The following is a 15,985-nucleotide window of genomic DNA, read 5'->3' on the forward strand; positions in this document are numbered from 1 at the left end:
CCGCCACATGCTATCCAAACATCCCACTCTGTGGGCAAACGCGGCAGGACAGGATACCACCAGCAACACTGCCTCCCTTGGGTTCACCAGACTCACCACCAGACCCGCCTCAGCAGCAGCAGTAGCCCAGCCATTGCGTGGTTCACAACATTCACAAACATCAGACGACGCTGACACTGTCACTTTCCGGAGTAGTGCTCTTGAGGTCTCCCCGTGTTCATCAAACACAACAACCAACAGCCCTTCGGTGTGCAGCCCTACGGTTCAGTTGTCTGTCTCGGAGATGTTTGAGCGCAAGAGGAAATTGCCAGCAAATGACCCCCGGGCCGTGGCAGTAACAGCAAGCATAGCCAAGCTTCTGGCCTGCGAAATGCTGCCATATCGAGTGGTGGAGACAAACAGCTTCAAGGGCATGATGTCAGTGGCCATCCCACGTTACGTGGTTCCCAGCCGCTACCACTTTGCGCGCTCTGCAGTGCCTGAGTTGCATGAGCACGTGGTCAGCAAAATAACCCGAAGCTTGAAGAATGCCGTTGCCTGCAAGGTTCACCTCACCACTGACACCTGGACGAGTGCGTTCGGCCAGGGTCGATACATCTCCCTTACCGCGCACTGGCTGAACCTTGTGGAGCCTGGCAGCGATTCCTCACCTGCTACGGCGCGGGTGTTGCCCACGCCGCAAACAGCTGCACCGCCGTCCCTCCCACTGGATAACAACAGCAGCACCTACCTCTCTGACTCCTTCTCCTCCAACGCATCTCAAAGCTGTACCTCACCCGGAAACGCTAACCCAGCACCAGCAGCAGTAGGATCGTGGAAGCAGTGCAGCACAGCTGTTGGCATGCGTCAGCAAGCGTTGCTGAAGCTGATCTGCCTTGGGGATAAGCAGCACACAGGGGAGGAAATTTGGAGGGGAATAAAGGAACAGACGGATTTGTGGCTGGCACCGCTGGACCTGAAACCGGGCATGAAGCTAGACACCTGGCACGAACTGGCAATGTACGCAATAGAGGTGCTGGCTTGCCCGGCAGCCAGCGTTATGTCGGAACGCTGTTTCAGTGCTGCCGGAGGCATCGTCACAGATCGGCGTATCCGCCTCTCCACAGAAAATGCAGACCGTCTGACTCAAATTAAAATGAATCAATCCTGGATTGGAAACGACTACGCAACACTCCAGGACCCCAACCAAGTAACATGACCAATGAACATCTGGGATGGTTTAGCGTTACCGGTCCCTGTTTATGGAACCTCTTATCTTTATTACATTTATGACTGCATGGCGGTACAAAGCATGCTATCCGCACGCTTCTTGTCCTCATGCAAGGCCTGTGTTGTGTCTCAAAAAGCGTGGCCTTCTCCTCCTGCGCCTCCTCCTGTTCCATCACGTCTGCTGCTGCTGGGTTAGCGTTGCCGGTGACGATCCCTGTTTATGGAACCTCTTATCTTTATTACATTTATGACTGCATGGCGGTAAAAAGCATGCTATCCGCATGCTTCTTGTCCTCATGCAAGGCCTGGGTTGTTGTGTCTCAAAAAGCGTGGCCTTCTCCTCCTGCGCCTCCTCCTGTTCCATCACGTGTGCTGCTGCTGCTGCTGCTGCTGGGTTAGCGTTGCCGGTCCCTGTTTATGGAACCTCTTATCTTTATTACATTTATGACTGCATGGCGGTACAAAGCATGCTATCCGCACGCTTCTTGTCCTCATGCAAGGCCTGTGTTGTTGTGTCTCAAAAAGCGTGGCCTTCTCCTCCTGCGCCTCCTCCTGTTCCATCACGTCTGCTGCTGCTGCTGCTGGGTTAGCGTTGCCGGTGACGGTCCCTGTTTATGGAACCTCTTATCTTTATTACATTTATGACTGCATGGCGGTAAAAAGCATGCTATCCGCACGCTTCTTGTCCTCATGCAAGGCCTGGGTTGTTGTATCTCACAAAGCGTGGCCTTCTCCTCCTGCGCCTCTTCCTGCTCCATCACGTCTGCTGCTGCTGGGTTAGCGTTGCCGCGTGGTCCCTGTTTATTGAACCACTTATCTTTATTACATTTATGACTGCATGGCGGTAAAAAGCATGCTATCCGCAAGCTTCTTGCCCTTATGCAAGGCCTGGGTTGTTGTGTCTCACAAAGCGTGGCCTTCTCCTCCTGCGTCTCCTCCTCCTGTTCCATCACGTGTGCTGCTGCTGGGTTAGCGTTACCGGTCCCTTTTCCTGGAACCTCTTCTCTGTATTACATGTATGACTGCATGGCGACAAAAAGCATGTTACCTGTGCAAAGAAACATGACATTTTCCACATTTAAAAGACAGTTTTTCCTTTGAAACTTTACAATCAATTTTCTCAAAAACTATAAGCTCTTTTTCAAATATTTTTTTTCCTCTTGTACCCACTCCCAAGGTGCACATACCCTGCAAATTTGGGGTATGTAGCATGTAAGGAAGCTTTAAAAAGCACGAAAGTTCGGGTCCCCATTGACTTCCATTATGTTCGGAGTTCGGCGCGAACACCCGAACATCGCGGCGATGTTCGGCGAACGTTCGCGAACCCGAACATCTAGGTGTTCGCCCAACACTAATGTCAATTGAGAAAATATGTATTTGGCTAGCAGCAATGGTCATTGCTCCATGCTGTGTTATTTCCGAGGGTTAGGTGAAAACCTGCAGGTTTCCTCACTCATATTTGTGCTTTTCATTACCTTGAATATTAATACTTATAGCATTATTACATCTGACCAGTAAACACTGACCTCATGGTGTGCTCCCAACCCAGCCAACTGCCATACCCTCACCCTAATAACACAGTATTTGAAATAAGGAAAAGTTAAGTTGGTGTCCACCAGAGGTATTTTGAGCCCTCAAACACTCCCAATATTATGTGTTTAGTAGGAGCAGAATGAGGGAAATTGTATTTGCAGGTTACTTTTCAGTTGATAGATAGACCGTAGTAGATAATGGGGATACTATGTAAAGAATGTTGTACATCTGTTTTCAAGCATGCTTTTGATACTACAGGACTGTTCCTGCATAAGAAGGACCCCTGTGAAAACTTTAAGCCAGAGTAACGAATCAACCTGCAGCCTCAATTCATACAAGGTAAGAAAAAGATATTCCAAGAATTATCGTTAGTGTTCAACAACATAATGTGATTTTGCTCCACAGACATAGATACCCTTAGGCTAGGTTCACTGTGGTCAGTTGCAATGCAGAATAATTCTGCCTGTCAACTTACTGCCCATACAACTCTATGGGGCTGTTCACAGTTATTCATTGTAACTGATCGCATTATTCTAACTCGCTGCATGCAGGCCTTGCATTAAAGTCTATGTCCAGTCTCCATTGCTGTTCACATACATTTGAACACATTATAACACGTGCATTATACAACTGACCATTGTGAACCTAGCCTAAAGGTGCATACACACATCAGACTATAGTCTTTGGAAACTGAAAGATCACAGACCAATCTTACCACCAGGGCTGTGGAGTCGGGCAATTTTGGGTGCCTGGAGTCTGAGTCGGGAAAAAATGCACCGACTCCGACTCCTAATGAATTTGTAACTGTAATTAAAATAGAAAATATGATAAAATGTTCTATTTCTCAGATAATAGTCATTAAAAATAATGTATATATACAGTAATAGCTGTGCTTAGTCCACAAAAATGAAATAAACCAATCAAAATTAGTTACTTGTGCTGCTTCAATAAAGCAGTCCCCGTATTTTTAAGGTCAGATATACATATCTGATTGTGACTGTATATATGATGTGTACACAGGAATCTCATATATATGTTACGGCCAGAACCCGAAGTTTGGCCACTCCTAGTTCTGGCCGGCCACTTCGGGTTCTGGCCGGCCAATGCGCGAAGTGGCCGCTGCGCTGCGGCCAATGTTGGAAATGGAATGATTCCTCTGACATTAATGTATCTTCTGGCCGCAGCGCAGCGGCCAAACGTAGAACAACTTAGTTCATTTAATGCAATTCAGCCGGGCGACAATGTAACAATTCAAGCCGCCGGCTTTTTCTCTGCCTCTCTCTCCTCCTCTTATGGGCAGCAGGCGGGGACACGCGTGTCCCCGGGAGTCGTTCGTCGCGCCAGGAAAGCAGAGCGGGGAGGCTGCAGACATCGCTTCTGCCAACACCCGCTCTGCAGGAACGGCAGGATTCCCCTGCCGCGACGAACGACTCCGGGGGGACACTCGTGTCCCCGCCCGGCTGCCCATAGGAGAGAGCGAGGGAGGGGGGGGGGGGAGGAGAGAAAGATGCAGAGAAAAAGCCGGCGGCTTGAATTGTTACATTGCCGCCGGCTGAATTGCATTAAATGAACTAAGTTGTTCTACGTTTGGCCGCTGCGCTGCGGCCAGAAGATACATTAATGTCAGAGGAATCATTCCATTTCTAACATTGGCCGCAGCGCAGCGGCCACTTCGCGCATTGGCCGGCCAGAACCCGAAGTGGCCGGCCAGAACTAGAAGTGGCCAAACTTCGGGTTCTGGCCGTAACATATATACTAAATAACATCTATGCTGTAAGAATAAAGCCTGATGTGTAGCCGTGTCACTAATAGAGATGGTCAATGAGATGGAAATAATTCTGCATTGATGCTGATTTATGCAAATGTATGCACTCCCTTTGCTGATGAAATCAAATAATTTGATATGTTGTTAAAATTTGGTTTGGTGACTACAAATTAAAGGGTACCTGAGACGGATGAAAAGTAAAGTTTTATACATACCTGGGGCTTCCTCCAGCCCCCTTCAGGCTAATCAGTCCCTCGCTATCCTCAACCACCCGGATCTTCTGCTATGAGTCCTGGTAATTCAGCCAGTCAGCGCTGTCTGGCCGCATGCCGCTTCCACAGCCAGGAACATTCTGCACCTGCGCAATAGTGCTGCACAGGTGTAGTATGCTCCTGGCAGCGGAGTGTGTGCATGCGCACTACGCCCGACTGGCTCAAGTACCTGGACTCATAGCAGAAGATCCAGGTGGTGGAGGAGGACAACGAGGGACTGATTATCCTGAAGGCGGCTGGAGGAAGCCCCAGGTATGTATAAAACTTAAATTTCATCTGTCTCAGGTTTACTTTGTTACACAGTAGTACTATACTCTACATATGCACTCTCCACAGAGCTGCAGGGAATCCACTGAGAATGTTGTGCACATTGAACACAGAGGTGTTGTCTGTCACCCATAAACCTTGTTCAGATTGTGCATGAAGAATGTGTAATAGAGGAAGAAGTACCCACAGTACCCACAGTCACATTGCCTAGGGCCTGATCCATGTTCAGATGTGTAATAGAGGAAGAATCTCCTCATTCCCCTGCAGAGTACCTGCACATCACTCTTACATGTACCCACAGTCACATTGCCTAGGGCCTGATCCATGCTCAGATTGTGCATGAAGAATGTGTAATAGAGGAAGAATCTCCTCATTCCCCTGCAGAGTACCTGCACATCACTCTTACATGTACCCACACTTACATTGCCTAGGGCCTGATAGATGTTCTTTGTTCCGGTTTGTACCTTTTACAAGTACTCTTACCAAGGACTAGTTTTAGTCTAAAGGGAATAAATATAGTAGTCTACATATCCTTCGCACTCCAATTGTCTTGTAAAATTCCTAAGCGTTGCCAGTTAAGAGACGAATTTCATGTTACATACTTTTAATCAACAAAATTGTAATATGCAAATTAGAGGAGTCGGAGTCGAGGAGTCGGAGTCGGTGGAATCCTAAACTGAGCAGTCGGAGTCGGTGGATTTTTGGACCGACTCCACAGCCCTGCTTACCACCCTTCATGTAGTATGAGAGCCATACTCTACACAGTCTTTTCTATGGAGCTGAACTCCACATCAGAAAAAAATCTTTGCAAGATGCTGCACACACAGATGCTGTACAGACACAAAAGATCAGTATCTGCAAAAGATCTGTTCCTGCCAAAAATCCGTTCCTGCAAATTGCAATGATAGTCTATGAGATCTGCAGATCATCATACACACATGATTTAACTGACATTCATCTGCAGATCAGATCCACCAGGATGGATTTTCAGATCTGTGGATGATTGCTTGATCTGCAGATGAATGTCAGTTAAATCATGTGTGTATGATGATCTGCAGATCTCATAGACTATCATTGCAATTTGCAGGAATGGATTTTTGGCAGGAACAGATCTTTTGCAGATACTGATCTTTTGTGTCTGTACAGCATCTGTGTGTGCAGCATCTTGCAAAGATTTTTTTCTGATGTGGAGTTCAGCTCCATAGAAAAGACTGTGTAGAGTATGGCTCTCATACTACATGAATGGTGGTAAGAATGGTCTGTGATCTTTCAGTTTCCAAAGACTATAGTCTGATGTGTGTATGCACCCTAAGGATAGATAGTTTGCTGTCTACCAAACAGTTGCAATGCCTGAGAGCTAATGTCACAGTTTGTGAACTGGTAATGGGTCCCTTGGAGTGAGATAGAACCAGACCTGTCCTGGAGTGCTGACTTTGTCTCGCACCTTGTGACATTTCACTCCCAGCATTAAAGTAATTTAAATTTTGATTTTCATATTAGAGTTTACAAGCCACTATTATGCCATCAACATACACAAGTTTCATTTGCACTGAGCACAGACCACACACTTCTGCTGGTAGGCTGAAGGATTTCCCACCATGCTGAAACCTCACTGCATTCCCATTTGAGGGTTGTAGATGTGAACTATTCAAGGATACTTCGCTATCATCTGACAGTTCGCAATAAAGCCTTAAAATACATGCTTTAAAGTTAATTCATGGATGGCTCAGTTTCCCCCTATCCCCACTAATTTGCCTTTACAAGTAAATAGAGTGGGTTTGAAGAAATCTGCTAAATGCTGATATTTATCATAGATATTGAAATGTAAGTGAGTGGTATTTGAATACTCTAACATATTCTGTTCTTTACTTCCAGGCAGGTGAGCTGCCGCAGTGCTGGATTCCTCCTGTGCTTGGAGGTCATGACATGCCAGTATGCACCAATGAAGCCTCCAGCTATGAACTCCAAGAGGAACTTGGTACTTAGTGTTCTATATACACACATTCACTATGCAGTATCAGATTAGTCTCTACTATCCATGTATTTGCAATCCCTTCATCTGAAGACATACAGCAGCAGAGTAGGTGTTGCACACCATTCATGAGGTGCTGGAGGTAACTGCTGACCTGCGCGAGGGGCGGCAGTAACTGTGAGAACGGCAGCGATTGCCGACAGCATCTTAAGCCTGTGATCTCTCCGCTCGCAGAGTTTGCTGCTCAAAGCAGCTTCGTGAGAGTTAGGACTTCCTAACGGATTGACTGGTGCCCACCCACCTGGCAACAATAACATACCGGGGACCACTACTCGTGGCGATCTGGGATTGCGATGGCTACTGTGCCCATGGTTTGATGTACACTCTCTTGCTCTCACCTTTATTTTGAAGACAACTAAATGGGTCGGATTATCTGGCACATTCAGTAACTTCAGTTTAGATGTCTAATATTTTGTCCCTGTTATATTGCTATTCAATAAAACTTCCAGTCTACTGGGACCAATCCTTTTGTGCAGCATTGAGCAGTATAAACCTATCAGATTAGTAAAGTATATGTATAGTGTATACAGGTAGTCCCCCAGTTAACAAGTTCTGTTAGACAAGAGAGATAGGGACTGCAGGTTCGTTCTTAAAGTACAACTGTAATGAGAGGGATATGGAGGCTGTCATATTTATTTACTTTTAAATGATATCAGTTGCCTGTCTATCCCGATGATCCTCTGCCTCAATTACCCTGACATCTAATTTGCTGTCTGGGATTAGTTGGTCTTTGTTTTAATGGGGATGTACAGTATTTGTGTAGATGACTTGGTGGACAAGAGTGGGATATTAGTTTTTTCCCCCCCAAGTAAGCGGTTCATGAGAGCTTACACTGCTTTGTTTAAGCTGTTCTCAGAAAACATTATGTATGTTCTGTAACACCTTACTTAACTATATATTCACTTGGGTCATACAGGAAAAGGCTTCAACAATTTAACTACAGTCTACCTCGCTCAACATACTCCTACAGGAGCACCAGTCACAGTTCGACTCACTGATCTAGATGACTGCTCGGACGAACATGTTAAATTCATACAGGTAATGTAGAATGTCATTTACCCGAATGGATTATTTTATCATGGTGTTTGGAAGCTGGCACAGTGACAGTCAGACGCTTCTCTTACATGATAACTTTTTTAACACAGCTGTGGATGGAAGGTGATTTGGGAATTTAATAATACTGTAAACGGTACATCTGTCAACAAGCATAAAAAAAAGTGTAAAAGTAGTTCGTGTCTCTCACTTAAAGAGACTCCGTAACAAAAATTGCATCCTGTTTTTTATCATCCTACAAGTTCCAAAAGCTATTCTAATGTGTTCTGGCTTACTGCAGCACTTTGTACTATCACAGTCTCTGTAATAAATCAATGTATCTTTCCCCTGTCAGACTTGTCAGCCTGTGTCTGGAAGGCTGCCAAGTTCTTCAGTGTTGTGGTTCTGCTATGAACTGCCCCCTCAGGGGGGAAAGAAACACACAAATGATCTCTTGAGATTCAAAAGGAAGGCTGCATACAGCCTGCTTGTGTATGGATGTATTTTCTATGTGTGGACATACTGTACATCAACCTACTTCCTGTTTTGGTGGCCATTTTGTTTGTTTATAAACAAACTTTTTAAAACTGTTTTTAACCACTTTTAATGCGGCGAGGAGGGGCGAAATTGTGACAGAGGGTAATAGGAGATGTCCCCTAACACACTGGTATGTTTACTTTTGTGTGATTTTAACAATACAGATTCTCTTTAACAAATATAGCCATGTTTCCTTCTGCCTATAACATGTATGACCATGGCCTACCTCTAACAAGTGCACTAGTATAGCCATATCCTCATTTATCCCCCAATCACCACCAACAAACGCACAAACACATACTCTAACAGTAGCAAGAATGACCATGTTTGCAGGCAGTAGCAAGTTTTGTCAGCCAACACTCCCCTCCCCTAGGGTAGGGTGACATTTCTCCTTCCTTACAAATATTGTCAGGCCCCCCCATGACAGGTGAATGGACGTGATCCTTCATCACAAGGCTGGTAATATCCTTCTATAACAAGTGTAACCGTGCAGCTCTCTTCAAAATAACAAAATTGTATCCATATTAACCCCCGTACTCACTCAAAACCATTCACAAAATTAGTTTTTGTGCAACAATAAAGATGTGTTCTGTTCTAATGCATGGAGGCGGAGGGCCAACTGAGCAGCGTGGATGTGATGTCATGGGGTGGGTGGGGTAAGTGGCATGAACTGAGGCATTGGCTGTTACTTTGCCAAGTTGATCCACCTGGAGGATTGCTGGCCATGTGGGGACCGGGGGGCTACTGTAAACACCCCAGATTACCAGCTGAGGCAGCTGTTATCGGCCCTCAGACTTTAATCCAGTGTATAGAGTCAGGAAGAATTTTGGTTGATTGGCGGAGGATTGATAGCGTGTCACTAGCTGCGCTCGATTCGACGACCGACAAAGCTACTCTCACCTGTCCATGGTGCTGTTCCTTATCTCCCCACTGACTGCTTTTTTCTGTCTTCACTTACGTGTCCCTGGGCACCTGTGTGGCGTAATGCAGAGCCCAAATACTAGAAACTCTGCAGTACATTACACAGGCACCCAGGACTCAGAAGTGAAGGCGAAACCGGCGGGTAGAGCATAGACTGGGATCGCACAGTCTGGAGGAAGGAGACCCGGCAGGCGCACACAGATTTTCATGCTGAAATTAATTGAATATCTGTGTGTAGTGTGTGAAGGCAATCAAGCAGATAGATTACTCTCTGATCAGATAATGATCAGAGAGAGCTCTATCTGTTGGCCATGTTGATCATTGTATGGCCACATTATCAAATGGGCAAATCAATTTGTGTATGGTCACCTTTAGCTATTCCTCTTGGTGATCCTCTTTCTCTCCCCCCCCCCCCCCAAAAAAAAAAAACATGTTGGTGAAAAAATAGTGTCTCTCTCTCACTCTCTGTCTCTCTCATATATGAATAGTTGTATGTAAGCTCTTCCTGAATTCTTGAATTGTCCACAGCATATTGAGCAGATATCACTTGTACTCTTTCAGAATGAAGTGGTTATGTCTTCATTTTTTCGTCATCCAAATGTTTTCCTTTCTTGGAGGATGTTTACCGTGGGGACATGGCTTTGGGTTATTCAACCCTTTATGGCATATGGTGAGTGATCAATACTTTATTGCATCACAGAACAGTTTTTATTCTATACATCTGCTAATGTCTTCAGTATTGAGCAAAGAGAAGAATAAAGATGTTGACGTTTAATACCATAGAAGTTCTTGGATAAATGATTTAATATATTACAGCTTGGTTTTAGCTTGTCATTGTTCTTTACATATAATTTAATGCATTGTATTGATTTAAGTGTGCATTGATTTACAGCAGTTGTATTTAACAGATTTATATATGGTTTGAAGTCTATAATAAAAATTATTTCTGCCCCTTTCACCTTCTTCTGTGGACATAAAGCATTTATTCTACACCGCTTTATTTTGTCTCCTGTAGTCATGGAGTGAATTCCACTAATTCTCTTAGGGTGCGTACACGTATCCAATTTTGATTGGCCAATCAGTGGCCAATTTTACCACCTCCGTGTAGTATGAAAGCTTACCTACACAATCTGTTCTTACACTAGTATTTAAAATCTGTAGGCCATCATACTACGCGAAAGTGGTAAAATTGGCCAAGCAAAATTGTATGTGCATATGCACCCTTAGTCCCTGCAAATATTAGGAACCTGAACCTATGTTAGGCCTGGAACCCACTACAGCGTTTTTTTGAGCGTTAGGGAGCACTTTCAATCGCTAGCGATTTCCCTAAACGCTCTGCCAATGTAAATTGTGTAGCAGATTACACATATTGTCACAGGTGTGCGCTGGGCCTGACCTAGAATGTGTTAAAAGGTTAGGTGGTCATAGTGTAGTCTGATTCCGCTGACTGAATGTTTACACAGTCCCCTAAATATTCTTTGGAATCCCCATTATGCCTCTGAACCTGCATAATGCAGCTTCATAGTTGCCATACATTAATGCAAGTAAGGGCCCATTCACACTGGGGCGATTAGCGGGTGATTACTGCTAATCGCTATCGCTTTTTAAAGCACTTGTGCAATGTTAACTATATGGCAGTGATGTCACTGCCATGATCGCCGGCGATTCGCAATTAGTGCTGATCACTAAACGCTCTACCTGCATCATTTTTCCGTGATTTTAGAGAGATCATGATTACAATGCTAATAAAGTGGTAATCGCGCGATCACTCAAATCGCAAAAGTGTACAGTGAAAAATTGCCTGCGCAAGACACTAGCGTTTTGCGTTTGCAAGTGTGAATGGGCCCTCATGGTTAGTATTGCTAGTAGATGTGTCAGATTGCCCTCATCTCCCAAATTGGAACTGTTTTGGCTTTTGTTTTATCATTTAACGTCTGTCCTCTGCAGGGTCTGCCAGCAGCCTCCTGAAGTCCTATTATCCTGAAGGTATGAATGAAGCTTTAATAGGAAACCTTTTGTATGGAACATTAAAAGGATTACATTATCTGCATCAAAACGGATACATTCACAGGTAGGCTAAATAATGCCTGCTATGTATTATTATTCTACTATTTCTGCCACAACTGTTATCAGGGGAATTTTATTGTGTCTTTCACACAAGTATTGGATTGTTATGTTACACAGTCATCAATTAGTAGTAATCCTGTATAGGTGGCAGAAATGATGCCTGTTGCTGTCTGGTAACTAACTGAACAGTGCTGTGGACGTGATTGTTCAAAAACCACTTGTATATAATGCATGCATTTATTATACTGTATGACCATTTCTGCCACTTTTTTTCTGATAAAGATCTGGGGAGCTTTCGTCCGTCTTCCTATTCAGTGCGAGTCTGTACAAAGTACTCTAAAGCTTAGCTGGGTAGTGAGCAATACCCTACAACCTACACCTTGACTACTTGCTCTTATTTACATTTTAGCAGAACTCTAATCGTGAAAGGCAGGGAACACACTTGAGTTTTCGTACGCGTTTTCTGCACAGAAAAACTGAGAACTCCTGTTAATCAATGGGCTAGTGCACACTTACTGTGTTGTTCGCACGCAGAAAAAAAACTGACATTCTGCATGATGACTCTGCACATTTTGGCAGTTTTCTGTATCAATTACATCAGCTGCAGTGAAAAAACGCGCACGTTTTCCTGCATAGAAACACAGTGTGCAGAAAAAGTATGCAGAAAAACGCGCGCGGAAAACTGAAAGTCAAGTGTGTTCCCTGCCAAACAGTCAAACCAGCTTGATGCAGTACAGCACTTTGTAACCATCATTCACTTTCTCATCCTTTTTCTGCCCACCCGGCAGGAGATTTTCAACATTTTCTTTCAACAGTTTATCAATAAATGACTTTGGACGCACAATAGTGGCTCTTGCCAAAGAGATAGCCATGCACTTGGCTATCGGCTGAATTTCAAATTGCTGTGGCCACTTAGACTATTGCGTAGCTGAGCAGAAGGAGAAGTGGTGGGGCAGAGCTTGGTGTACATTGTAGCTGACTTCATATAGTGGTTATGAGCACTTGGCTATCACACAGCCAAATTTCTTCTATTTGATGCAGCGTTATGGCGATGAGGTAAGTTAGCGTTAGGAGAAGCGAAGGTTAGTATTAAGAGTGAAAGGGGGAAGGTAATATTTACTAACATTATCTCATAAAAGGGCTTGTGTAAAGATAATATTTTATATGGATATTTCAAGTAAAGTGGACTAAGGTTTAAAACAAAACCTGAAGTGAAAATAAACTTATGAGAGAATGAATTTTATGTGTAATACAAGCTAAGAAGTAGAACATTAATATCAAAGAAAAGAGTCTCATGTTCTTTCCAGTACAGGAAGAGTTAAAGAGAGTCTGAAGCCTCCCTAAATCACTGTTCTTATTTGACAATCCTGTTAGGCATGATTGCCCTACCTGAAACGCCGCATCCCCGCGGCTGCAGTCTCAATTAATCCCCCCGAAATTCCCAGGGGAAGATTAGGGGAGCGCTTCCATATAGAGGCAGAGCTTTGGGCTGTAGCTCTGCCTCTACTCTGTCAATCTGCGCAGATCTCCGCCTCCTCCCGCCCCTCTCAGTCTTCTTTCACAGAGAGGGGCAGGGAGAGGCGGTGATCTGCGTGCAGATTGACTCTAGCAGAGGCAGAGCTAAAGGCCAAAGCTCTGCCTATGGACTTTTTGCAATAGGCCTTAAGATTAGTTCACTGGAAATGACTTTTAACCACTAGCCGACCGCATCACGCCGATGGGCGTGGCCACTGCGGCAGCCCCAGGACCGCCTAACGCCGATCGGCGTAAGGTCCTGGGGGCCTGTTTTGCATCGGCGCACGCATCTCCATTTGGGAGGCAGAGCTCCACTCCGTCTACAGTCTCCCAGTGGCGATCGCCGCTAGGAGACTGTTAGACGGTGAAACCGCTGTCTATTTACATGGTACAGTGCTGCGATCTAAGGCAGCGCTGTACTGGAGACAGCCGTGTGACGTGGCTGTCCCCCTGGGGGCACTTAAAAGCGATCCGCTGTGATAGGCTGAAGCCCATCACAGCCGATCGCTGTAATTGGCTGACACTGGGAGGGAGGGAGAGGGAAATTAAAAAATATATATATATACACAAATTTAATAAATAAATAAAAAAGAAAAGAAATATTGACCAAAAAATAAATAAACATTGGGAGAGCGATCAGACCCCACCAACAGAAAGCTCTGTTGGTGGGGAGAAAAGGGGGGGATCACTTATGTGCTGACATGCATGGCCCTGCAGCGAGGCCTTAAAGCTGCAGTGGCCTATTTCATGAAAAATGGCCTGATCTTTAGGGGGGTTTAACACTGCGGTCCTCAAGTGGTTAATAAGCACATTCCGCTAGTCTTCAAAATATTATCATTTTTTCTGTGTCAGTATAACTGAGCACCGAATAGAGAAACTCCATCCTTTGTACATTAGTACATATTCAGCCAAAATTTTGTTTGGAGTTTTTTTTTTAAGTTTTGTTGTGGAATTGTGTTCACTAAACCTTTTTAAACCTATACTGAAATCAGAAATGAAAGTGATTACCGAAGAGTCATGATAATGGTGTAACTTTATACGGGCAGTTCTTTAAAAGCTTTTAGATGCAATAAGTGATATCTATTACTGGTTGCTCTTTACTGCTTGTGGCTTACATCATATTTTGCTGTGTGTTACTGTAAGTTTTTTAGGGCTGGTCCACATTACAAAGCAATGTGGTTTGTTTCAGGGAACAGACCACAACGGACATGCTGGCAGATCATATGTTAAAGAGGAGCTGTTAGGTAAAAGGTCTCAGAGAAAATAAACACATATATCAGTAGCTAAAGATTGGCTGTACTTACATTACATATGCATTTCACTGTCCACGTTTGGATTTCACAGAATTTGTATATAGTATATGCAGAGATAGATGCTCCTGACAGCTCATGGCAGGCTCCATGTTTTTCTGTCAAATGTGTCGTCATGTCCTGCCTGCTTCCTGATCACAGATAAGCTGGTACTGAATAACACAGTGTGCAGTGAATATTAATGAGCCATGTGGCTAGGAACAATAGCTGACTCCTGCAGTGTACTCTGCCCGGAGATTTATCAGTGCTACGCGCTGGACTGATTACAAGCTGCTGTAACGTCTCATTAGCAGCCGAGGGGAGGGCCCCAGAATGCTTTGCAGTATAGTATGCGGCTTGCGTCCTCTTGGGTCTATAACAGCCTTGCTGATAAGCACACATCAAAGGTAACTGAGATTTTTATCTTCACTAATGGCTTTTGGGCTTCCTTCTAAACTGTTTAACACAGGAGAATAGAGGTTTAAATTAGCTTCTGCAGCCTGACAGTTTCTCTTTAAACATAAGATCCGTTCAAACATGTGCCAACATGTCTGTTCTGCCTAGTGTCTAATGCTACACAAAGTGGCTGCATGCACGTTTTTTACGGACATGTCATAATAATGCTATGCATTGTCACCATCCACAGCACTCAAGATTATAATTAGCCTAGGGCCTTTTTTGCAGGAGCAGCTGAAGGTGGTGAATTTACCACCTGACAGCTACTCCCATTTAATGGCCTGGAGCTTGCTAGCACACAGCACAGGTGGGTTGACAGATGGCTTGCCATGGAGTGGCACCTGAGCCAGGTGGTTGCCATCCTCAGATGCAACACAGGGTCACCCCACCACCTCTCAATTGTGACTTATACAGTGTTACCAAATTCTGCCATTTGGCTACATGAAGTTGCAGTCAAAATGCACTTGTGGCCAGCAGCCGGTAGGTTGAACTTCCTAACAAGTGCGCAATTTAGCCACCCGTGGAAAAGAGGCCTACTTCTGATAATGGAACATTTGTATAGGATCCACATAGCATTATGGTAAATTTAGATTATATATTGTAAATGTCTGTGTGGTTTATGTTCTTTACTAAAGAAAATGTAACTAAGTAAGCCTTTTTATGTGAAAAACACTACAAAACTTTTCAATGTGCTGTGTTCTAGGAGTGTGAAAGGGAGTCACATCCTGATCTCAGATGAAGGTCTTGTGTCTCTTTCTGGACTTGGTCATCTCTACTGTATGGTGAGAAGTGGTGAAAGAGAAAAGGTGGCATTTGATTTCCCTAGTTTTAACACTGCAATGCTTCCTTGGCTAAGTCCTGAGCTACTCAGACAGGTCAGTCCGGACACATGCTAAACATAACTAAAAGATGTTCTGTTATGAATTGTTTCTGTTCTATGAAAGTTATCTGACCATTTATTTTGAATCTAAGTCATCAACTAAATTCTTTATATCCCAGTCTCTTATGATTTCCTTTATATTGAGTACTATATTTAGATGACAATACGGTATCATTCAATTGCTTTAAGATCTTCCACACACATGTACAC

At 44.3% G+C, this 15,985-nt stretch overlaps 1 protein-coding gene across 1 annotated transcript in view; it reads left to right on the forward strand.

Annotated features, from left to right (window-relative positions):
• STRADB (STE20 related adaptor beta) overlaps nucleotides 1–15,985 on the forward strand; it is a 55,837-nt gene that overhangs the window by 22,970 nt on the left and 16,882 nt on the right. The window contains exons 3-8 of the mRNA XM_068247361.1: nucleotides 3,001–3,081; nucleotides 6,922–7,024; nucleotides 7,995–8,116; nucleotides 10,130–10,238; nucleotides 11,516–11,639; nucleotides 15,599–15,770. Of these exons, the coding sequence (XP_068103462.1) occupies nucleotides 3,001–3,081; nucleotides 6,922–7,024; nucleotides 7,995–8,116; nucleotides 10,130–10,238; nucleotides 11,516–11,639; nucleotides 15,599–15,770 (711 nt within the window). The remainder of the gene's footprint in view (nucleotides 1–3,000; nucleotides 3,082–6,921; nucleotides 7,025–7,994; nucleotides 8,117–10,129; nucleotides 10,239–11,515; nucleotides 11,640–15,598; nucleotides 15,771–15,985) is intronic.

This window comes from Hyperolius riggenbachi, chromosome 7 (genome assembly GCF_040937935.1).
Source record: "Hyperolius riggenbachi isolate aHypRig1 chromosome 7, aHypRig1.pri, whole genome shotgun sequence".
NCBI classification, from domain to species: Eukaryota; Metazoa; Chordata; class Amphibia; order Anura; family Hyperoliidae; genus Hyperolius; species Hyperolius riggenbachi.